At 36.3% G+C, this 26,779-nt stretch overlaps 1 protein-coding gene across 3 annotated transcripts in view; it reads left to right on the plus strand.

The window, feature by feature from the left end:
• The window catches only part of TMEM117 (transmembrane protein 117), a 452,362-nt gene that overhangs the window by 365,930 nt on the left and 59,653 nt on the right, over nt 1-26,779 (plus strand). For all 3 annotated transcript variants that reach the window (XM_088025581.1, XM_028123175.2, XM_028123176.2), the window contains one exon: nt 14,128-14,287. In XM_088025581.1, the coding sequence (XP_087881707.1) occupies nt 14,128-14,287 (160 nt within the window). The remainder of the gene's footprint in view (nt 1-14,127; nt 14,288-26,779) is intronic.

Below are 26,779 nucleotides of genomic sequence, written 5' to 3' on the forward strand. Positions count from 1 at the left end.
TATCAAACTATATTTACATCCAATTTTGCAATTTTCAAAGGACTCTTGTGTTGAAGGAAGGAATGTCTTTAAACAGTAGTCCATCTTTAATCTTTATCTCGTAAAATCTCTATTCTGTATTTGGAATTTTTGGCCATCGATTCATTATTGAAATTATCTTTCTCTTTGGCTTCTATAATATTGATTTCTTCTGGATCTCTTTATGTTTCCTTTCATATATCTCTGGCCTTACCAGTCTCCATCCTTCTTTGGATACACCATAAATATAGGTGATCTTCAAGATTCTGTTCTTGATATTCCTATTATCTTTTTCATGTTTATTTTTTACCTGAAAAATCATATTCATCTCTATGATTTTAATAACTACTCGTATTTTAACATTTACTTGTAATTCAAGACCTGACTTTTCTTTGGCTCAGATTTCTATCTCCAACTATTGTTCATTCCTGTACAGATATCCTGTAGCCTCTTCAACTCAACAGTGTGTCTGAAACAGAATTCATAATACTTCATTTCTGCTTTCTTTCATATTTCTCACTTCAATTAATGGCATCACAATCCTCTTGGTCACACAGTTTAGAAACTGTAAACATCTGCCACTTTTCCCCCATGCTTCACTACCCACCCACCGCCATTTCCACAGTTTTCAAATGTGTCTTTTGCCCGCAATATTCTTTCCACTGTAGGAACCAATTCATCTTTTAGGTCTAATTTCATTAAACCTCCCAGCTACTCTGCACACCTGAATAAGTGATTCAATATTCCTGCAAACTTCCATAGCATCATGATTCTTACTTAACTTTGGATATAATTGTTTCATATATATTAGCATCCTTCAACTTGCAACAAATTCCTTAAAAGGCAGATCGTTCCTGTATCCCTTCAACTTAGCTCTGTGCCTTTGGCACAATAAATGCTCAACAGTTGTTTCTTGAATTCTCTGTGTCCCTGAATGCATTACAATATAACTTTCTTATTCAAAAAACAATAACTGTTTCTCAGTCTTATACCTGAAGTAGCATTTTCTATCAAGGGACTTTCTAAATTCTTGATGAAACTACACTTTTTTATATAGCTTCAAAATTCTTCACTGGGTTGACCAGACAAGGTTGATGATCTGCTTTGTAATGCCAGCAGTTAATTATTAATTAAATTAAACTTGAGTCAGTCCTTTGATAACTAGTGCCAGCATGTTCTTCCCCTATTTTTGAGAGAGGCAGTGTTGTTTTTTTTTTTTTAGTTTGTCTTGAATTATTCTTAAATAAATCAAAGATTCTTCACAAGTTCCCAAGAGAAAGTAACTATATATCTGCAGTAATAAAGCTTTAGATAATTTTTAAAATCCCTTCCCTTAGAATTCAAGGCTGAAGTATGTCTCTTATGAATTCTAATACTAATATTTTGATCTTCCATTGTGACATGACATTACTTCCTTTAAATGCTTTTGTACAACTTTAGGGAATTTTTCTGTTCCTATTATCTATTTTCATCTTCTTTCATAAAGGAAAGTATTTTATGTTCATAATATCTACTTTCCTAGCCATTATAAGGTGTGCCCATGGTAACTGGAAAGATTCTTTCCTCCAGGGGTACTTGTGGAGAGTTCTGAAAGTATTCCTCCTAATGGACAGTCTCCTGATGATACATCCTTTTCAAGAGATGTTTGAGATGATACTCAAAATATATTCTTCGCCTTGGTTCTGACTTATATAAACATCTTAGCTTCAACAATGTCACAAAATTTTACTCAAACCTTTATTTTTAACCTAGTATGTAAATCCATCCTATTTTTAAAACCAAATAAAGCACACTTTCATCCTATTCATCCCTACTTGACAAGACCCTAGTCTTACTTATTTTTTAAAACAAATTTAACAACAGGAGAAGATACAACTTGGTATGTTTAGTTTAAAATTTCTGATTTGTATTGGTAAAAGTCAAAATATGCTTTGAGTATCATAGCTATCATTTTATTTTCATTAAACAATAGTGAGTATAGTTCTTGCTGGCATTACCTGTGGGGATGTGTCTATATCTACAGTCTTATTTTCATTATCACTTTCATTACTGAACTTGTGGTAATATTTTATACCCAGGGCAACAGTTATTAAAGTATGTTTCATACTGTTGTCCTCTACTAAATTGGTGAATGATTTCATATGTATAATTGACTAGGAAGAAAAAAATTGGGTTGGTGAGTTTGCTAAGAGACACACAAGATCAACATGCCCATTTGGTTTATCCAAACTAATTTTTGTTTGTTTGTTTTTTGGGGTTATTTTGGTATTGCATTGGCTTCTTTCTTTGGAAGCTCCATAAACACTGGAGGAAATGCTATCAATTGCAGTAACATCTGAGCTTGGTGAAGGGTGAGGAACAAGCATTATCTTCTCCAGGTTAAATAAATTCACTTATTCATTCAGTTGTTTTTTAAGTGCCAATAATGTGCCAGTCCTTGGTAATAAGTAATAAACAACACATCCTCAACTTTGATGTCTGCTCAGTATTATTTTTCCTAAAACATATGTTCTACTCCACACCTAAAAGTATGAGACACAAATGCTTTCTCCTGACCAAGACTAACTATGCTTTACATCAATAAGCTACTTTTGAGTACCTCTGGGTAAACTAACATCACTCAGACATAAGTAGAAGAATTCAAGCCACTAAAAAAATATGGTCATTTCACTTGCCACCTCTTATATCAAGATCACTAATGCCCAGGAACCTGCATAAGCTGCAGTGGTTGAACATTGCAGAACTTCAAGGGGTATTGTTTATATTATTAGGATGTCAGGACACTGCTCACACAAATTGCAATCTGCATGGCCAAATTCTCCAGCCCAAATGCATCTTTTTCAGACACTTCTTTCATGGCCTTTCAGGATCAAGAGTTATTAGGTTATTGCTCACTTCAATTTGTCGGTGCTTTTTGAGCTCCTGTTGTGGTCAGAATCAGGGCACTTCTCTTCATGGAGTAATAGAGAGATATAAAGATAAATAACATATAAATGTATGGTTTATTGGACAACATTAGAGTCTAATAATTTCCTTTGCAGACTCCAGATCCCAATGAAGCCACAAACAAGTTGAGTTAATAACTGCATCTCCTTTCTCAGGGATTTGTCTTAACAAATGTGTTCAGTTTGGCCAAGAACTGGCAGTGACATTTACTTAATACAAGCCCTTTGGAGAATCTGTGCTCTTTCACTAGTCACTTAGCAAACATTACCTTTGTATTTCCTTGGTGCTTCCTGATCTCAAGAATAGGATACCAGAAGGACACTAAACCATTTCCTTACCAACTTCCTAAAGAGAAAACTTCACTTCATTGCTAGGCTACAGTGCTAACTAAACTTACCCATTTCAGGATGGGAACTGGCCTGAGGATCCAAGTGGTGATTGTCTCATAGAATTGCGATGGTGGCATGCCTGGGTGGCACAGTTGGTTAAGCCTCTGACTCTTTGTTTTGGCTCAGGTCACGTGATCTCAGGGTGGTGATACAGAACCCCACATTGAACGCCATGCTCAGAGTGGAGTCTGCTTCAGATTCTCCTTCCTTTTCCTTCTGTCCTTCCTACTCATGCACTCTCTCTTTCTCTCTCTCTGTCTAAAATAAATAAATCTGTAAAAAAACAAACAAAAAAAAAGAATTGCAGTGGCAACATTGATAATTAAAACAAGGAAAATGTAAGGTTTGGCATTCTCTCATGGCCATCTGTGACTTCTTTGTGCTGGTACTTAGTGTTCAGAGGGGAACTGGATATTTGAATTGGCTCTCAGTTTTGCAGTGAAAAGTGAAGGAAAGTATTCTTCTGCTAATGCCTGCTTGTTGTATTTTTTCTCTGTAAACAACATGGTTAGAAATTATGATATTAAATCATTTTAAATTCCATTGCCATACCACATTTCATTTCATATGTTTAGCACTTTGAAATATTACACCTTAATTGTAAAATTACATTTGCTATCTTGAGCCAAGCATTCTTTTATTATAGTGATAACCTTAAACCTTTAATTTTTAATAGGATTCTCAGATTTTTATTTTGCTATGAGAAATTATGAAACATGATCTGACTTGTTTTAGTTGAGTTTCAACATTTTGTACAAAAGAAATAAAAGTGATTTTTATTTCCTTTTAGATGTTACAATAATTGTGCAGCATGATCAGAAAGGAATGTGATATTCATGACTAGAATAAAAGATTATAGACATTTTAGAGCATGAATAGTAACAAATATATTAAAACACATAAAAGCATAATTATGTTGAATCACATGAAATGCTATTTTTAGTAGTATAAAACATGGTCAAATTTTGGCAAGTTTATTTGGCTCAACTTATATTAGGGGATTCTTTACGTTCCTGCTACCTAGTTTTATTCAGATAAAATTGTGTAATAGTAATAAAACTGTATAATAGTAATAGTAACTCTAAGTTACTCTAAGACCTTAGAACCTAATGTAAGTTCTTCTGTGTCTTCACTTAATGCCTGCTTTCAGGCTATTTGACTCTGCAGTAAGTGTATCTTAAAATGGTTATGAATGGAAGAAGGAAAACAATATTAACTAATTTAGTTACTTAAAATGAATGTTCAGTATTTTTAAAAATCCAGAAGTTAGGGCACCTGGGTGGCTCAGTTGGTTAAGCGTCTGCCTTTGGCTCAGGTCATGATCCCAGGGTCCTGGGATCAAGTCTTGCCTCAGGCTCCCAGCTCCATGGGGAGTCTGCTTCTCCCTCTGCCCCTCTCCCACCATGCTCTTGCTCTCTCTCTCTCTCTCTCAAATAAATAAATAAAATCTTTAAAAAAAAATCCAGAAGTTATGGTGAAGAAGTGGTTAGGACTATGAATTAAACCAGGTTTTGGGGATTATCTGGATTTACTTACGTGTTCTACTCTGTCCCTGATCACCAACTCTAATAGATAATTGAGTAGGATGTAAAATGAGTATGTTTTCAGGTAAGACCAAGATGATATTAAGGTTTTTTTTAGAATATCTGTAGATTTTTAGCTGAAGAAAGAAAGTGCTTTGCTATAGGCTGAGTCCTTCTCAGAATCAATAATTTCTCATTTCAGCTGTCACCGGCAATCTGTGTGACATGAGCAAGTCCCTTAACCTCTGTAGAAGCATTTTATTTGTGCACTGTACCAGTGACTCCTAGTGCACACACAAAATTTGCACCTCCTTACCAATAATTCTGTGGTTCCTAGGAGCCCACCCAGTGGTTGGGAACCACTGGATTAGAAAAGCTCTGTTAACCCTTCTTGGTCTCACATTCTAACTCTCTCTCTCTCTCTCTCTTTTTAAGATTTGTTTATTTATTTATTTTTAGAGAGAGAGAAAGAGAGAACACAAGTGGGAGGGGCAGAGGGAGAGAGAGACAGAATCTCAAGCAGACTCCTCGCTGAGGATGGACCCCAACGCCAGGCTTGATATCATGACCTTGAGATGACCATCTGATCTGAAACCAAGAGTCAGATGCTTAACCGACTGCATCACCCAGGTCCCCCCAACACACCTTTTTTTTTTTTTTAAAGACTCTTACTAATCTAAGAGAAATCAACAACAATTGAGGAAAAGCAAACAAACTAGAAATCTGAAAACATGAAATTAAGACTAACCACTCAAGCTGATAATTATGTAGGAGTTTTTTTTTCATTTGACTGGTAGCCAGAAACCAGAGACAGTGAAATTGATAAGCCAGAGTTTCCAGCTTGTGTTGGCTGCAGTGTGAAAGGAAATAATCCAGATAATTGTTTAATTGGATGCTACTTGAAAAAGAAGCTGGAACTCCCCAAGGATCATGGTCCAGAGTAAACATCTTTTCAATCATATTGGTTAAATAAGAACCCAAGGATGTTGCATTGATGACCAGCATTTATGAGGTTCCATTTTTACTGCCATGAAAATATTCCTTTTAACTGTTCCCTGCCAGTTCTTGTCAGTCTCTGTCAGTTTTACTTTTCAATGTTAAGTATTCTGGATGATAATTTTCCAATATTATACTTGTAATGAAAAAGGAAAATAAATGAAATCCTTAGCTACACAGTTACAGGAGGATAATATTCAAGAGCTTCCTATGAGAGGCAATCCATATGAAGGTTATGACACAGATTGTCATAAGTCAGCCTGGATGAGAACCATTTTATATCACTTATATCTTATATTTTATTTAACTTATAAAGTCTGTAACCCAGGTGAACTTTCTGTGACTCAGTTTCTGCATTTGTGAATTGGGGGTGGTGATAATAGGGTTTTAGTAAGGATTATACAAGTTAATTTGTGTAAAGTGTTTATACCAATGCCTGGCATGTTTTAAGTGGCACATAACTGTAATAATAATTTACTACCATTGCTGTTTCCTTTGTAGCTGTTTCACATAGGAGTGACTGTTTTTGTATAATCTGAGTCATGGTTCTTTTAAACTGGTGTTCTGACTGAATTATCATAGCATGGTAAAGTCTGTCAATTTTACAAGTAGTGGCTGAGAAAAACAAACCACATGCAATACATTTCCTTCTGTAGCTCTGTCTAGAGAGGGGGCTAAGTATCATTTTGGAAGTGGAATGACCAATAAATGTATTTTGGTCCCTTTTTTTCCTTTCCTTATTCCATTTGCTTGATACTTTGTTTTTAGGGCTCTTTCTCTGAGCTGTATACCCTAATATTTAATGATTGTCATTTTTATTCTTTTTATACTAGTAAATATTAAATATCAGGCAGAATACTTCCTTTAATTTCCCTTTGGAGTAATAAGATATTACCAATAACTTTTTCTTGATATCTGCAGCAATACTCTCTGTCAAATCAGAAGTACTTAATAAAGCCAGGAAAATATCTATGAAAAACTCTCAGAATATTATATAGTGGATAATGAAAATATATCAAATAAAACAAATATCCAAGAGATGAACTTAGGAAGCTTTCACACAGCAGGCATTATGATAAATTCCAAGTACCAAAAAGTTTTAAGATTAATTTTAATGATTGTATTCACTATGAGATTATTAACATGAATAAGAATAATTCCTTTGTAAATCTTGAAAGAGATGAGATTTCTGATGGCTCAGCAAACACTTATTCCAAACTTCCGGATTTTGATACCTAAAAATGTGCCTCTGAATATTTAATTTTACATTACCAATTTACATATTTAGACCAATGAAGTAACATTAGAGTATGAACTCCTGTGTAATCAACTGTCCTCACAAAATGAGATCCAGGTATCTCTCAAAAAAAGTACAGGAGTGATATTAAAAATACTAACCTGTAGACTTCTAGAGGAGATGGTGGAGTAGAAGGATCCTAAGCTCACCTCATCCCATGGATACAACTAGATAACACCCACATCAGTGTAAATAACCCAGAAAATGACCTGAAGACTGGCAGAACAGACTCCACAGCTAAATGTAAAGAAGCGACATCAAAGAGGGTAGGAAGGGTAGAGATGTGGCCTGGGGCCAAAGGGACCTGCATGACTTTCCCTAAGAGGGAGAGACATAGGGGGCATGGAGAGGGGAGCGAAGCAAACACTCACACCAAGCACCCTAGGCACCAGGGACCCAAATGGGGAAGACAAATTTCTATAACATTTGGCTTTGAAAATCAGTGGGGCCTAACAATCAGTCAGACTTAAAATCTGGAACATTAAAAATCAGTAGACTAGGCTCTGGGAGAGCCAGGAGGGCAGAGCCCCCACCTGTAAAGAGACAGCACAACAAACAGTCCTGCTGAGATACAGCATAGAAGCAGCAGTTTGAAAAAAGCCTGGGGTACACAGAAAGGATATTTATTTACTAATCTCAGAGCATGTTCTGGAGGGACAGGGATCTTTGGGAGACCCCTCTAAGAACAAAAGAACTGGTGGGCACCTTTTCCCTCCATGGCCCCCCAGCCTAGCTACAAGGACACCTTCAGGAACCAGCACCAAGCAACACTCTCCACCTAGCTTGCTAATAGTGCATACCATCCATGCTCACATCTGTGGATCTGCCCCCTCCAACCCAGCTGGCCTAGCAGGAGTTTACCCTGGTGGCTGCAGGTCCTCTCACTCAGTGGATGAGAATAGACTTTGCTGGCACCACATGTCATGCCCCCTCCAATATGCCCTTGGTCACAGCCCATTCAAACTGGTGCCACAAGCCTGGCAATATGCAAACAGACCCACCAAAGGCCATCACCACTCCAAAGTGACTCCTGCCCCAAGGAGAGGAGAAGATAACCATACACACACTGGTCTAACTAAAGGCATTATCACCAGCAAAAGTTTCTCAAGGGACAACACAGAGAAAGCACCCTGCAGTTCAGTGCTACTGCATCTCTGGCAAATGCCTGGTCTGACTCAATTTAAGCCCAAGGCAGCCCCAGACTGGCCAACTAACAACACAGGGACCAAACCCTGCCTACAGTAGACAAAGAGAGCCATTGCAGATGAATGGATTGAAGGCAAATGTGGCTCAGCCAAAACAGTAGGGCTCGTGCAACACACACAGAGAATACCCCTGAAGTGCCAGGTTCTGGTGAACAGGGAACATTGCACAGCAGGGCAGGACCTTTTCCTCATAAGGGCGCTAAACTCAAAGCAGGAGATGTAGCTGACTTTGCTAACACATAGAAGCAGACACAGAGAGTCAGATAATATGAGGAGACAGAGGAATATGTCTCAAATGAAAGAACAGGAAAGAATCACAGTAAAAAAAGCTAAACAAAATGGAGATAAATAATAATGAAGTAATGGTCATAAAGATATTCACTGGATTTGAGAAAAGAATGGAGGACCTCATTGAAATCCTCAACAAAGAGATAGAAAACATCAAAAAAGAACCAATCACAGATGAAAGACTCAGTAACTGAAATTGAAAATATGCTACATGGAATAAATAGTAAACTAGAGGAAGCAAAAGAATGTATCAGTGACCTTGAGGACAGAGTAATGGAAAGCAATCAAGTTGAACAGGAAAGACAAAAAATAATAATAATAAATGAAAATAGACTTAGAGAACTCAAAAACGCCACCAAGCATAATAACATTTGCATTATAAGGAACCCAGAAGAGAAAGAGAGAAAAGGAAACAGAAAATTTATTTGAAGATATAATAACTAAAATCTTCCCAAATCTGGGGACAGAAATAGATATCTAAATCCAGGAGTCACAGAGAGCCCCCAAAAGAATCAACCCAAGAAGGTCCAATACCAATAGTCATTAAAATTACAAAACGTAGTGATAAAGAGAGAATTTTAAAAGCATCAGGAGAAAAGAAAATAGTTACATACAAAAGAAACCCCATAAGGCTATCAGCTGACTTTTCAGCAGAAACTTTGCAGAACAGATGAGAGTGGCATGATATAGTCAGTGTTGAAAGAGAAAAACCTGCAACCAAGAACAGTCTATCCAGCAAGGCTATCATTCAAAATAGAAGGAGAAATAAAGGATTTCCCAGACAAACAAAAGGTAAAGGAATTCATGAGCACCAAATCTGACCTACAAGAATTATTAAAGGGAACTCTTTGAGTTGAAAGGAAAGACCACAATTTGCAGTAAGAAAAGTAGGAAGCACAAAAGCATTAAAATTAAGTATATCTATAAAAAGCAGTCAAGGGACTCAAAAATAAAAGGATCTAAAGTATGACACCATATACCTAAACATGGAGGGGAGAGGAGTAAAGAATGAGTTCAAATTTAAGTGACCCTCAACTTATTATAGGCTGATATATGCATAAGATGTTGAATATAAACCTAATGGAACCACAGATTTTAAAAAACAATACTAATAGACATGCAAAAAATGAAGAGAAAGGAATCTAAGTATATCACTAAAGAAACCCAGCAAACTGTGAGAGAAGAAAACAAGAGAAGAAAGGAACAGAGGAGAAGTACAAAAAAACCCCATAAAACAAGTAATAAAATGGCAATAAGTACATACCCATCAATAGTTACTTTGAATGTAAATGGCCTAAATGGTCTAAACAAAAGACATAGGTAATGGAATGGATAAAAAAGCAAAAACTATCCATAAACTGCCTACAAAAGACACTTCAGACCTAAAGGCACATGCAGATTGAAAATGAGGGGAGAAGAAGGATTTATCATGCAAATGAAAGGAAAACTTTCACTATTTGCAGATGACATGATACTATATGTAGAAAACCCTAATAACTACACCAAAACACTACCAGAACAGATAAATGAATTCAGTAAGCTCACAGGATACAAAATAATATACAGAAGTTTTTTCCATTTTTTATACTAATAGTGAAGAGGCAAAAAGGAAATTAAGAAAATCTCATTTACAATTGCACCAAAAAAATAAAATACCTAGGAATAAACTTAACCAAGGAAGTCAAAGACCTATACTCTGAAAACTATAAAACACTGAAAAAAGAAATTGAAGAGAACACAAAAATTAGATAGTCCATGCTCATGGATTGTAAAAACAAATATTGTTAAAATGGCCACATTACCCAAAGCAATCTATAGATTTAATGCAATCCCTATCAAAATAGTAACAGAATTTTTCACAGAACTAGAACAAAGAATCCTAAAATTTGTATGGAACCACAAAAGACCCCAAATAGCCAAAACAATCTTGTAGAAGAAGAACAAAACTGGAGTATCACAATCCCAGATATCAAGATACACTACAACACTATAGTAATCAAAATAGTATGGTACTGGCACAAAAATGACACATAAATCAATGGAACAGAATGGAGAGCCCAGAAATAAACACAAGTTTATGTGGTCAATTAATTTTGGACAAAGGAGGCAAGAATATGCAATGGGAAAAAGAAGGTCTCTTCAACAAATGGTGTTGGGAAAACTGGACAGCTACATGCAAAAGAATGAAACTGGACCACTTTCCTACACTATATACAAAAATAAACTCAAAATGGATTAAAGACCTAAATGTGAGACCTGAAACCACAAAAATTCCAGAAGAGAGCACAGGCAGTAACTTCTCTGACATTGACTATAGCAACATTTTTCTAGATATGTCTCCTGAGGCAAGGAAAATAAAAAGCTTCTGCACAAGAAAGGAAAATCAACAAAACTAAAAGACAACCTATTGAATGGGAGAAGATATTTGCAAATGACATATCTGATAAAGGGTTAGTATCCAGAACATATAAAGAACTGATACAATTCAACACCAAAAAACCCCAAATAATCTAATTAAAAAATGGGCAGAAGAAATGAATAGACATTTCTCCAAAGAAGACATCCAGATGGCCAACAGACACATGAAGAGATGCCCAACGTCACTCATCATCAGGGAAATGCAAATCAAAACCACAGTGGGATATCACCTCATTCCTGTCAGAATGGCTAAAATCAAAAATTCACGAAACAACAAATGTTGATGAGTATATGGAGACAAAGGAACCCTGGTTCACTGTTGGTGGGAATGAAAACTGGTACAGTGAACATGGAAAACAGAATGGACCTTCCTCAAAAAATTAAAAATAGAATTACCATATGATCCAGTAATTACATTACTGGGGATTTACCCTAAGAATACAAAAACACTAATTCCAAAAGATATGTGCATCTCTATGTTTATTGTAGCATTATTTATAATAGCCAAATTGCGGAAGCAACCTAAGTGTCCCCTGATTGCTGAATGGATAAAGAAGAGGTGCTACACACACACACACACACACACACACACACACACACACACACACACACAATGGAACATAGTCATAAAAAATGAAACCTTGCCATTAGAAACAGCATGTATGGATATAGAGTATAATGCTAAGTGAAATAAGTCAATCAGAATAAGACAAATACCATATGATTTCACTCATGTGGAATTTTAAAAACAAAACAAATAAATAAAATAAAAAAGAGACAAACCAAAAAATAGACTCTAAACTATAGAGGACAAACTGTTGGTTACCAGAGGGGAGATGGGTGGGGGATGGATGAAATAGGTGATGGGGATTAAGAGGACATTTATCAGGAGGAGCACTGCATAATGTATCGAATTATTGAATCACTATAATGTACACCTGAAACTAATATAACCCTGTATAGTAACTAGACTGGAATTAAAAAAAAAAAAAAGGCAGATCCAACTGGAATGTCTTTTTGGCATTTACTCCTGTCATAATGCCTTGCCCTTGGATGAAATTCTGGTGATAGAGAAGGCATCTCATCCTGATAAGGGTGAAAGTTGCATTAAAGATAGAGGAGAAGGAAGATAAAAGGAGCATTGTTCTGACTGATAACTACTAGGCCAATATGATATCCAAGGATATCTCATTTCATGAAATATATAAACTTTGTACTTGCTTAAGAGGAAAAAAACAAAAAATACGAACAAATTGACAACCTGGAGAGAGATTCGTTTAAAATCCTATTATTCTTATGTTTGACCATATAATATTTGCTATTTCTTTCTATTGAATTATAATAGTTATTTAGGATTTCTCCCATGCTTAATTAACCCATTTAAATTTCTGGAAATGATCAAAGGTATTCTAAATGGTAATAGAGACAATCTGTAATTTATATTTTGAAGATCATGAGTGAAATTTCTTTTGATAGTTTACATAAGTTAATTTTATTAGAAATTTTTATTTTTCAAAAAAAATTTAAATATATCTTTACTATTTATGGGGGTGGGAAATCTAAGGGGGGGTCCATTATATTCATTCTATCAAAGTATAACTTGTTACAAATAAGAAGTTGTGAAAAGCAAACCCAGTGTTTAGGTTTAGAAATCTATGCTTTGTTCAACTGAAAAGAGGTGGTCTAGGATGGTCCATATTATTCTTTTTTTGTATCAATTATTATCAGACATCAGAGGGCAAAAACAGTTTGTTAATTGCCAAAACGGGTATGTCTTCTTCTAAGGTATTATTTCACCTCCATATATTTTCTTCCATTTTTCTTTTCTTTTCTTTTTTTTCTTTATTTCCCTTTTTCTTCCTTTCGATTAAAATTATTTTCAAAATAATTACTCTTTTTTATTTTCCTTTTTACAATTCAAATGAGATCAGGTGCATTCAGGGTGGTATAGCCGTAGACTCCTTTTTACAATTCAAAATGATATCCAGATACCAATATAGCTCTGAAAGCAGAGGCTTAATTACATTATAGACAATTCTCTGGCAGATTAAATTTGCCACCCACATTTCAGATTTACTTTGAATGTCAATATTAAAGACTAATTTAAGGGGTGCCTGGGTGGCTCAGTCAGTTAAGCATCTGCCTTCGGCTCAGGTCGGCTCAGGTCATGATCCCCAAGTCCTGGGACCTAGCCCCACGTCAGGCTCTCTGCTCAGCAGGGAGCCTGCTTCTCCCTCTCCTTCTGCCTGCTGCTCCCTCTGCTTGTGCTCTGTCTCTCTATCCAATAAATAAATAAAATCTTAAAAAAATAAAAAAGAAAGACTAAGGACTCTTGATTTTTATAGAAAGCTTAATTGTTACAACTTCCACAAACATTCATTGAACTCCATCTGATACAATTATGTAAGATTTTATAGGGGTTATAAAGATAAAAGATAAGGTTAGTATCTTACAACAAGGAATGGGTAATCAAATATGGTGTGGCCTAGACAGGTCACTAGACCACAAGCCATCTATGACACAAGTCCTATGAGGAGAAATGGCTACACAGTTGGTGTGTAGAGGTGGTTCTTTCATCCTCAGGCTATGAGGATGATGATGGGATTGGTCTAACTATCCCTCTCTTTTATAGGACAATAATAGAATCCAAAGACTTGTTCATCACTCACCATCTGCCTTATGCTCTTACATATGCATGTCTACTACCCTCAGTAAATGATGCACATGTAATGAGAGCTACACACCAGTGTTCTCTTTGGGACACATATTGCACTAGCCAAGGCTATTTGTAATATTTTTGTTGTTAGTTATTTGTTCTGTAATCATTATCTTCATGTTCTTAAGGGAAAATCTTGGGGTGGATGCTATTATATCTTTTTTAAATTGCTTTTGGAAGAAAGCACTTAATTTACTTCTTTGTTCATCTTCATTTTGGTGAATATGCCTTGGCAAAGGGTCGGCATTGAAGACTGCACAGGTAACAGGCAGTCTTCACTGTCTATATTATTATGTCTAACGTTCTTTAATGAACATCTTGTTCCTTGCAGGACGGTTCTCTTTACTCTGACTTCCGTGGTTGTACTTGTCATTACAACTGACTGGATCAGCTGGGACAAGCTGAATCGGGGTTTTTTGCCCAGTGATGAAGTTTCCAGAGCATTCCTGGCTTCTTTTATCTTGGTCTTTGACCTCCTTATTGTAATGCAGGTAAGTGTTTTTGCATTTCCCTTCTGTCACTAAAGCCACTCTATGCTTTGTTACCAGTATAACAAACAGTGTATGGACAGTGAAGAGCTCCATAAAGTGAGAGAAGGGCATAGTTTACAGTTATTATTGATGGGGACTTCTCTGATCATAGTTTCAGCAGTTTTACTGGGAGGATATGCCAACTGGGCTTTTATAAAAGGAGCACCAAAAATTCATTGTATGAACATTGCAAGGTGGGTGCTGAGAAAGCGTACAGAATGGTGGTGTTTTCTGCCAAGGCTTCAAAACAAGGCAAAATAACAACAAAAAACCCTGTTATTTAGTAAATGAAAAGCTGCAGAGATGAGGATGATATAAAGCCAGCAAAGCAGGGATAAGCAATTGCCAAAGCAACTCAGGGTTTTATAGCAGTTGAAATGGAATGATGTAAAATGCTTTTTCTGGTTATGGAAATTATCACTTTCTTTCAGAACTCCTAACTAAAGATCATTCCATTTTCATGTAAACATATTTCTGCCCTGCTCAGCAACAGACTGTTTGTACAATAGCATTCCACTAACCAGTGCTACTTGTGTCATCTGCTGTGAATGCTTTGGGGTCCTAGGACCCCAGAATGGAGGAATGTTCCTTTGTATGAGGCTGAAAGAAACATTAACTATTTCTTGGCACTTTATCTTGCTCATTAAATGTACATTCATCAGCTAGACGTTTTCTTATTGGTTTCAGAAGGCAATTTGGGGTTTTCCCCTTTGAGGCATTATAAGTTACCAGAACAAAGGTCACAGTTGCTGAAGGGAAGGTAAACACCATTGTGTTCCAAATTTATGTGAGATTTCACAAGATAGCAGATTGGTTTTCTCATTTCTAGAGGAAAGAAAGGCCTTTATAAGTGATATTCTGTAGTATCTTAAAAGAGAATAACAGTTTGGTTTTTGTTTTGTTTTGATTTAGTTTTTTGCTATATAATATAGCCCAGGCATTAGGTTCAAGATGGTTCCTAGAGTATATTGCTATTTCAGTGGATAACAATTTAAAATATGTTATATTTTTAAAAATTACATAAAATTGAATGTTTGTGTCATCTAAAAATTGATGTATTTCTTTTTTATTTTCTGTGGGCTAGTTTAGCATAGTGGAGAAAGTAAGAAAGCACGGTAGGTTCCATATCTGTCTCTTACTTGATATAGGACCTCTTCTGGATATTCATAAAATCAAATGCACTAATGCAATAATGCATGATGCATTACTTGTTTAGAGGCTGTTTTTATCTTCTTTCATCTAATACTCCTAAATGATACACTTCCTTATGTAAAATATCTGCTTTGGCCAAATGGCCTACTGTACCTCTTTGAACCCATCGTAGAGTCAAAGGTTTTAGTAGCCAAGTAAATCATCATCTTTTGGATTTTTTTTTTAATTTGTATATGTGAGAGCATAAATTTTCTGATTTTGTGCACTATCCATCACCTTCTACCCTCTTTTACATCGTTTTAATTATTGTTCCAATAAGGTCACTAAAATCAGGGACTCGGAGGGGGAAAATGTGACATTACAATTTACAGTATTATGGACTCACTCAAAAAGTACTTAGTAGAGAGGGCTAGAAGAAAGGAAGGGTAGTCAGGATTTATATAGGCAGAGTCAGTAGGATTGGGAAGGGGAAGGCATTCTAGATGAAGGAAGTGGCATGAACATGTGGAGTTAGCAAAGTGCTCAACTGTTCAGAGAGTAGCCAGAGCACCGAGTGACTGAAAATGGAGAGTTCATGCTGAGGAATATATCAGTTTGGATCATTTTGGCTGCAAGTAACAATAACCCTGCCAAGCTAGCTTAATCAAAGGAGGGAATGTATTACTGCAATATAAGGATGTCCTACAGAATTAAAGAGGAGGGATGCAGTTATTTTTTAGGGACACACGAAAGCACAGAATAAAGTGCACCAGGGAACCCAGACCTAGCTTTTATTCTCCATCTCTCATCTTTTTTTTTTTTAACTTCTGTTTCCTTTTCTTCTCTTACTGTAAAGCAGCATTTTGAGCTTCCCAGTTCGCATGGAAGAAAATGGACGCAGCCAACACCTCAGAAAGAGACCACTCTCTAGTTGTCAGGCCTAATTCCAGATTCTTGAGCGAAGGGATTGCAAGAACTGGATCGCACCCATCAGTGAAATGACTGGGGATGAGTCCACAGAAAAGCAAGGAGATGTCAGTCCTCAAAAGCCAAATTAATCGATGTCTAATAGGAGGAAGAGTCCAAAAGAGGCCTGAGAAGTAGGGCCCTTAACTCTTTTTCTCTCTCCCCCAGTACTGAGTCAGTCAGCCAGGCCAGTGGATTTCTCTTTTGCTATGTCTCTTGTAGCCTAATCCTTCCTTCTCATTTCTCTACTTCTATTCAGTTCTGACTCTCCTCTATACTATTGAAAAATAACCTCCTGTGGAACCTTCTGCTTCCAGATGTCGCCTTGTCCCATACACTCTATGCGGCTTAGCCTCATAAACTTCCAATCTGAAATGCAATGTTGTACATGCCTCTTCTCAGCCAAAGTGACTCATTGTCCAAGAATAAAGTCCAGACTCCAAGAGTGTGTGCTCAATGCCTCCAAGATCTGGCCCTGGCTGTGTTTTTCTCACGTGTCTCCTATGCTCTAGCTTTATCCCAAACCAAAGGGCTTGTTGTTTGGCTCTTGACCGCAGCACACTTATTCCAGGATGTCTGTAAGCTTATTTTTCTCCCCAGATGTGTCTCCTCCCACTCTGCTCATCTAGACCCTACCACTGAGCACCATTCCCATTCCCCCTCATAAAAACCATGTAATCACTTCCTCCATGGAACTCCTGCAGCACTTTTTACCTGGACTACAAATCACCATTTCACTTTTTTCCTGCTCTATGGAACAGGAACCATAGCTTATAACTATATACCCCTGGAGTCTCCCTAACACAGAGTCTTACATGGGCAGCAGTATGCCCAGAGTAGTAACTGCTTAATGAGGATAAAGAAGTGACATTTGAGCACTGAGTCTCAAGCAAACTCTGCCCCCCTTTGGGAGCATCATGTTGAAATTTTGGGAACTAGTGCATGTGAGTCTAAGGAAGAGAGTGCGTTTTTGGAAACAGAGCCTTGGAAGGCATATATATTCAAGACATTTAAAAATATATAATACAAATGTCCTAACAAGTCCAAAACCAACTAAACTGTGATCGAGTTCATTTCAGATTCACATATTTCAGACAAAAGAAAAATAGAAAAGTAGCAAAATTAGTGGAAATGGAGGGGATAGTTTTATTAAAAGATTTTCTCTCATTGGAATTATTTAAGTGATTTAAAAGCAATTGACCCTAGGCTTTTCTAATACTAGAAAAATTCAACTCACACTATCAAAAGATATTTTAATGTTTGGTAAAAAAAAGAAAAGAAACCTTTAGAAAATGGCACTACTTTTGTAAAGATTTTATCTTAACAAAATTAGTAGGTCAATTCTGAAAACTTTTAGAGAAAGTATAATTATTTTTATGAATATTAAATAGGATTTTTTCTACATTTATCATAGAAATCATTTGTGTATCACATTTTTCTGTAGTTTTAGTAAAGTCACTGGAACCAAAACATAAACAGATGCTAGTAAAATATAACATGTGAGTCACATAATCACACATTTCTACAGTACATGAGAAGTACATTGTAAAAAACTCTTCTCTCTGAAGAAATCTTATCTCAAATTCTGTTTAATGTTTATAATTTTGCTGTTTGATTTTTGTATTCTTTTAGTTCATTGCATAACTATTTAATTTGCAGTTATGTCCCATCCATTCATCTCTTGTTAGATTGAAGAAAAGATATATCTAAATTATGTAAGAGTTAAAAATATAAAGTATTATAGAGTAATCAAAGAAAAAAAAGTGTCCTGGGAGTCCACCTGCTCAAAATAGAGAGAGAGAGAGAGAGAGAAATATCAGTGTAGAGAGAATAGTAGGACAAAACTTCAAAGAGATGAGAGTAGAAGAGCAGGCAGCTAGAATTTGAAAAGGCAAAACACTAAACAAGACAATTTTCTCCAGCCGAGAGTAGTATCATAATAATCATAGCAAGAATTCAGTTTCAATCCTTTAAGTTCAGAAAACATTTATGAATTCTATTTTTGATTTTTTGAGAAACCTCCATACTGTTTTCCAGAGTGGTTGTACCAGTTTGCATTCCTACCAACAATGCATGAGGGTTCCTTTTTCTCTACATCCTTGCCAACATTTATTTCTTGTCTTACACCATTTTTTTTAAGATTTTTATATATTTATTTGAGAGAGAGAGAGAGAAAGAGAGAGCATGAGAGGGGGGAGGGTCAGAGGAAGAAGCAGACTCCCCGCTAAGCAGGGAGCCCGATGCGGGACTCGATCTCAGGACTCTAGGATCATGACTTGAGTTGATGGCAGTCGCCTAACCAACTGAGCCACCCAGTTGCCCTGTCTTACACCATTCTGACAGGTGTAAGGTGATATCTTATTGTGGTTTTGATTTGCATTTCCCTGATGATTATTGAAATTAAAAATAGAAATACCATATGATCCAATAATTCCACTATAGGTAAATTCCCCAAGAAAATGAAAACACTAATTTGGAAAGATGTATGTACCTCTATGTTTATTGCAGCATTATTTACAATATCCAAGCTATGGAAGCACCCCAAGTGTCTATCCATAGATGAATGGATAAAGAAGGTGTGGTGTATATACAGACTATTACTCAGCCATGAAAACAGATGAGATCTTGCCATTTGCAACATCAATACCCACCTAGAGGGTATTATGCTAAGTGAAATAAGTCAGACAGAGGAAGACAAATACCATATGATTTCATTTTATATGTGGAATCTAAGAAACAAAACAAAGGGAAACAAAACAAAAAGAATTAGACCTATAAATACAGAGAACAAACTGATGGTTGTCAGCCAGGAGGAGGTGGGAGATGGGCAAAATGGGTGAAGGGGAGTGGGAAATGCAGCCTTCCAGTTATAGAATAAATAAGTAACAGGAATAAAAAGTACAGCATAGGTAAATATAGTCAATAATATTAAAATAACATTGTATGGTGACAGGTGTTAGCTACACTTGTGATGAGCATAGTATAATGTAGTTCAGTTATAAGATGAGTAAGTTCAGAGGATGTAACGTACAACATGGTGACTGTAGTTAAAAATACTGTCTTGTACACTTGCAATTTGCTAAGAGAATAAATTTTAAGCATTCTCATTAAAAAGTAACTACATGAGGTAATGGAAATGTTGATTAACTTGATTGTGAAACTAATTTCAGAATGTATATATATAAAAACATCCTGTTGTACACTTTAAGTATATTATAATTTTGTCAATCTCCCTCAATAAAGTTGGAAAAAATACTAAGTGATAAAGAATGTGACATAAAGAATAAAACAAAACAGTTACGAATTCATTCTAGTGTACATCACAGCAGGTGCTGGAGACACAGGACAGTGGGAAAGGAAATGAAAGATCAATGATATAGTCCACAGGAGTTTGTAATCACAAAGGAATTCATAATTTAATAGAATAAATATGAGTAGAAAAGTAAAGACATTTTAGGAAAACTGTCTTTAGAAGAATTTTTTATTCAGCTAAAAAGCAAATATTCCTACCTTTGCCACTTTTAAAATTTATCTCCCTTACCATCCTAAGATCTAGTTGCTGTTATGAAGGCTTTAAAATAAAACAACTTCCTCTTCATAAGATAAAGAACATTCTGTGCTTTTTAACTAGATAGGAAGACAGAGAATGAGAGAAGAAAGAGAGAGGAAGAGAAGGACTAGTTGGGGGATATTGGGAAGGGGAGATGGGAGGAGGAGGAGAGGCGTAGAGCCAGAAAGATGGGTATAGGTGGGGATGATTTGAGGAGTCAGTAAAACGCTCTGGTGTGGATCGATGGGTGGAGAGGGGTGGGCTTAATCAATGGTAATGACCATGGAGACTGATGAAGTGTTATATCTGTTGTTAAGTTTCCATGCATTCTTTGTCTCTCCTAAATGCTAAACTCTAGAGGATTAGTGTAGGGAATATTAAAAGCTGTTGAGTTTTACAACTGGGTCAATGTAGTCTAGCATCAAGTGCCCAGGAGGCAGAGGATCTGCTGAATAAAGTGCCCAGGAGGCAGAGGAAGCTGTAAGAAGATAAGTTTCTGGGAATTTATAGGTAAGTTCAGAAAGATGTTGCCTTGAACCTCTTCTCTTTAGTATCCTCTCCTCCAGAAGGCCTCTCCAGATACACCTACTGTGTGTATCTTAGATTTATGTATATAAATAGATACATAATATAAAATATATATGTAATATCAGCTTTATGTGCTTCAAGGAAATGAAAGAAGTTTTCTAGAAGAGAGGCTTTTAAAAAGAAGAAGGAAGATTCAAGGATTATATTTTGGTGAATCCTCACATTGTTGAAACATCTTTTTAGAACTTCTCTTTCTTGTAATACTACATACCTGCCTAGTACCTTCATACCTATGTACCTACATATTTGCTGTAACATATGAGCTCCTCAAGGAGAGGAGGCATGTTTTTTCAATTTTTTCATTCCCACAGCTAGCTCATGTTCAATGCATTACAGTTTTACCATAAATATTTGTTGAATGAAAGAATAAATAAGTGAATGATCACAGCATTATTTCAGAAAAGCCAAATAACATGAGATTTTTCAAGAAGCAAAACGTTTACCAACAGCAGGAGAATGAGCGACCAATAATATTAGATTAGGTCATTTTCATTGAATTATGATTTTACCTATAATTAAATATCTAAATAAAAATCTGAATGAATTGCTCAGTTAAGTGTTAAAAAGGACTCTTTGGTCTAGTTGAAAAGCACTTAGAGAAAAGTGGTATTTCCTGAAAAGTAATTCCTAATGCACTGAAAAAGTATGAAAATTGCATCCTACAAACATTTTGCTTTGTAACATCCAAAATGTGTGTGTGTTTTTTTTTCATGCATGGTTCTCAGAAGTAGGTTGACTAGTTTAAAAAAAAGACATGATGACTTTGGTAGACTTTATTTTAAAACTCCAATCACCTGACTTCAGTAGGACACTTCTTTTGAGGTCATAGCTGTTGAAAGTGGAATCAATCACGTTAGAACATAGGGCAGAGCAACAAGCATGAACCTATTTTAATTAAATAGCTATGGTGTTTTGACAAGTTGGCATATATTTTCTGGATAAGTTGTTCTGACTGATTTTGTTTATAGGCTACTTAGAATGAAAGGGCTATTTAAATGTCTGGCCATCAGTTTTAACATGTCCTTCAGCTTTGGGAATACTTCATATTTTTTGAAGTATTTTAAACTCTTCTTCACAGTTATTTTACATCTTCATTTTTCCTACTCAAGGGTTACACTCCTCCTTGAGAACACAGTAATGGCAATTTCTGTTGTAGGTCCCAAGTGATGGCATGGAATAAGGGCTTAGATATTAAGCAATACCTGGATTAACCATAAATGCCTTCTGTCTTCATAATATGTGCCTAAGAGGTTGAATCTTTGTTTTATTTACTGTCACCATTTTGTACTTTTGACATCACCTGATCTAATGGGAAGACAGACTATTCAAGGAGAATCATGGAGGGGAATTCTAATATATTGTTTATTAGGAGTCCCAGTGACGAGCCTCCAAAGAGTGGACAGACTTCTTATGGTAAGTCATGCCCACGCAGCATGGGGGAGTCCAGCCAAGTGGACAGTCTACAGAAGGGACCAGAGAACAAGTCTTGGCAGGTGACCAGTGGTATCAAGAAAATTTGGCACAAGGTAACAGATAAGCGGGAAGCGTGGGGATTACCCGGCAGACAAATTTTAGGATCCATTCATGGGTACTGGAGTAACAAACACACTCACTTGAAAATGAAACTAATAGTCTGGTTAACATATCATATAGATCACAGTTTTGAAACAGGCAGTAAGTTCTATGAGAGATTATTGTGAGTAGGAGAGATCACTCAAGTCTTTAAGGGTAATGTGGGAAGAATGTAGCTTGAAGGAATTATAAGATTTGGTTAAACAAGTGGAAAATAGAGACATTCAAATTTCATCCTAATTTAAATGCTTCAGTCCCTGAGGTATTTTTTTAAAGAGAGATAGAACATGATTAAAAAACTGGCAAAAGATAAATTCTGTACTGTAGCACATGAGCAGTAATTTTTTCAAAGCCACATGGAGGCAGCAAGATATAACTCCTTCAGATTCATATTTTTCTAATGGCTGCATCATTGTTGTCAGGTGCCATGGAATTATTAGTACCCCATCATCACCCTGAAAGAATGTTCCAGCCCTGGCCCTCACCCCCATCTTTGTGTATGTATCATGGTTGGCCCTGGAAGTCATGTGTAGCAGTTACCACTTGTCATTGCACCACTTGTATATGATAAAAAAGTACAATGTTGAAGACACACATTCCACCATTTCATCAGGCTCCCAGCTCCTCTGGGGTAATTTTCAAACTCAGAGTGTGGGTATACCTCACTCAGGTCAGAGCTGTATAGGTGGTGCTAAATGTGAGCCCTACTGACAGACATTCATGTCAAATATCCTATCCCCAGATGAGATGGGCTAATACTCTGTAGCTCTTCTTTTTTTTTTTTTTTTAAGATTTATTTACTTATTGGGGGGGGCAGAGGGAGAGGGAGAGAGAAACTTTTAATGGCAGTGGGACCGTGGTTAAGTCACTTCATCTCTAGGAATCCATACTCTCAGATGGACATGACAGTTTTTCATAACCCACATTACAGGACGTTTATGACTAGTCCAATTAAAAATGCAGTTGAAGTTTCATATTTTCGTATATCTAAATTACATTATTTGGATAGAAGAAAACAAATTAATTTAGTTGGAAAAAGTTTCAGAGTTACACTTTGAATTACAGTCAATCATTCAGGATTGTTTTGATTTTAGCTAAGGAAAACTATAATAATGTGATAATGGAGTCCGAGTAACAATGCGCTGCAGCCATAATCTGCTAATAGAGAAATACATTAAGGGGATGATTCCCATCCTTATCTGATCAGAAGGATCACCAATATTCTTACAAAGATGTGAATTCTCTGGCTATAGGAACATTGTCAGAAGTTTCTGGTTTAGTGGGTGTGCAGTGGTACCTTGGAATTACTAGACATAACAGATGTTTCTTGTGACCATGCATTAGCGTCAACTGTGTGCTGGTTAAAAATGCAGATTCTTGGGTCTTCCTTTTAGATCTAGTGGTATTAGAATCATTAGGGAATTTGATTTGTATTAGTCTTTATTTAGCCCAAAAGCAATTTCTCTGTAACTCACTATTCTAAGGTAGTACACTGGTAAGAAGTGAATGTTATTCCTTTGATTCAGATGGCTATACATAAAAGAACCCCAAGAAAATTACAAATTGCCAGATGGTACTTGGAATTTATTACATTTGATGAAGGTTGGGGTGTTGTTCAGAATTATGCATTCTCCTGTAAAACTACATCATTCCCATGGTGCATATTGTGAAAAGCTTAACAATTAAAACCAAACACGTACCTGGTGCATTTTTCTCTAATTTTTGATGAAAATATATTTTATAAATATCCCTTTGCAGAAAAATATATTTATGTCTGAGATGCTTATCATTGATTCAATCTTTGTTAGATTTCAGTAAGTGAGTACTGAACATTTATTTGCAAGTTGAATAAAATCTAAAATATAAGAATAGCATGAAACCAAATAGGTCTCTGTTTTATAACAAAATGACTTTATACATAAAAATATGTGTCTGGGAAAAAATTTAAATCAGTTATTTATAATCCTTGTCATTCCTTCCTGGGCCTTCTGAAGGTGGTGCCAAGAAATGACCTTTTTTTTCTTTTAAAGATTTTATTTATTTGAGAGAGAGAGCACAAGCAGGGGGAGCGGCAGGCAGAGGAAGAGGGAGAAGCAGACTCCCTGCTGAGCAAGGAGTTCGATGCGGGACTCGATCCCAGGACCTTGAGAGCATGACCTGAGCCAAAGGCAGACACTTAACTGACTGAGCCACCCAGATGCCCCATCCTTTTGTTGTTGTTGTTGTTAATGAATAGAATAGTAGATCTGTATACAAAATGAAAAAACTCAGAGACTTAGGAGAGATGCTTGCCCATAAAGTAGGACAGTAGGAGCTGGTGGTCAGAAGGAGTTGTTATGGTGGAGAAAAAAAGAAAGAAGACATAGAGTTGACAGCTGCTACAGCTAATAGAACTTGAGAGAGAGAGTTTTTTTTTGTTTTGTTTTGTTTTGTTTTTTGGAGAAGTTTTGCTCTATCATATGCAATGTTATATTCTACATTCACTTCCTAGAAAATTTCAATTAAGAAAAATTCTCCAATCCTTTTGGCATTATTGTCCTTCAGTCCTAGCCTCCTCTTTTGATTCAAGATGTGTTTCTGGGCAAGAGTCAGGGGAAGGACAAAGTCATGGGGGCCAATGTACATTCTGATTACACAAATATGAAAATTAGCAGGTCCCTACATGTAATGATTGTGTGTAGAATGAAGTCTGGTGGATGCATTCACTTGATCTTATGACTGCCTCTTAATTCAACATTTTAGCTCTTTACTAGCTCAAAACCAAACTATGTATCTCTTTCTTTTCAATACAGTTGGTCAAACCCCCTTCCTCTAACTCCCCTTTAAACATCAGTATCCCCTAAGGGTCTTCCCTATTCTCCCTTATCTTTTCATGGCTTCAAGTCCTCCTTGTGGACTGGTCTTTCTCAAGTCCAAATGCCTCTGCTTAATTTTGCACCTAGATATCTAACTGCCAAGTGGCTATTTCTGCTTAGACTTTCCACGGGCTTCTCTGGTTCATCACGTTTAAAATCAACCTATCATGACTTATCCACTCAGTCACTCAAGCCAAAAACCTGGGACATATCCCAGATTCCTTTCTCTTGTCTGTCTTGCAGTCAATCGCCAGGCTTATACATTCTTCTTGCTAAGTATCTCTTGAACCTGTTCCTCCTTTAGACCCTAATATATTCTACTTAGTTCAGGTTACCATCAGCTTTTACTTATATGAGTATAATACCTTTTCTCTTCTTGTAATCTTACCTGATTTGTCCAGAGTAATCTTTTTAACATAAAAATCTAATCCTCAAAATTCTTCAGATAGAAATTTCTTTGCATGCCATACTAGCCATGCTGTTATCTAGCCTATGGCTAGCTTCTGGCTTCTTCCTGGCCATCATTCTCCCTTCCCTCCCCCTACCCACCCCTTACATCTTATACTCCATTAAAATTCTGAAATATCTGTTGGTTACTCAAGTCATAATGCCTTTCTTTATGGTGTAGGCCTTTGCACCGGCAATAAATGGGTTTCTTGTCAATATGTATGTTTGGCTGTCCTCAGCTGTCCTTCAGCCTTCAGCTTAAATGCTACCCTTTCTGTGAGGCCTCATCTGCCTCTCTCAATCAAACTTAAGTGCTTCTTTTCTTACATGTTTGTAACAATGTTTATAAATGTCAATTATGGTTATTCCCACACTGCATTGCATTTGTTCATTTGCAGGTATATAACCATCTTGCTGAAAAGTTGTAAGACTTGGAATAGTTTGGGTCAAATACAGAGAATATTCAAGAGATGTTGGCTAAACGTAGACCAGCACCTAGACCAGTACCTAACAGGCCATTGGGACTCTATAATTGTATTTCACATGAAAGATTTTATAAGATTCCCAAAAAGGAACAATTTTATTTTTTTACACTGAGGGATCCGTGTACTTATATGAGCTACTTATTAAAAATTTTCTATGTGAGAATCATATTTATATTGATCAGACATTGGCAAGTTTGTTTTTAGAGGCCTTATTTAAGGTCCTGTTGACATTAGACAATTTATGAATTGAATTTGGGATAGGCTCTTGAAATGTTTGTCATCGAATTCAATTTTCTTTATATTTTGCAAAGCACAACCATCGTAAACCCAGAGTAGAGTCTTTGTTCTGAGCCTTCCATGTATTTCCCTGAGCCTAGTTTTTGCTGAAGTAAATTCTTCTCGTTGAAACCAGTGTCCTCCATAACTGCTGTTAGTGTGCTTCTTATAGACAGTTGCCAAGGAGGTCCAAAGAGTGGTAAAATTTGGGGCTAGGATTGCTCCTCCCTGTACTATGAAATGAGATGAGAAAATTCTGATTGCAGAGTCATGAGGAAGAGATTCTGAGCATGCAGACCCTGTTGTATTTTTCTTAATACCTGGAAGAAGGAAAAAAGTAAGAATATTACAACAGAGCTTTGACTTACCTTGTCACCACCTGCTAAGAGAGATGATGACTCTCCTCCAGAGGTGCTTTCTTGTTAAAGGAGTGGCAGAGGACTGTAATCACTGACTTCATATTAGGAATGAAAAATTCTTTTGTGGGTAAGACTGAATGAATAAAACTTTAAAAGCCAATAATCTTAAGTTCAGTCATATAGAGTTTGCAATGCTTTATTAATTTATAAAAATGACAACCATC

Source organism: Eumetopias jubatus, unplaced genomic scaffold (assembly GCF_037043125.1).
Source record: "Eumetopias jubatus isolate StellerSeaLion01/CBP00866 unplaced genomic scaffold, mEumJub1_p1.0 scaffold_8, whole genome shotgun sequence".
In the NCBI taxonomy this organism is placed as follows: Eukaryota; Metazoa; Chordata; class Mammalia; order Carnivora; family Otariidae; genus Eumetopias; species Eumetopias jubatus.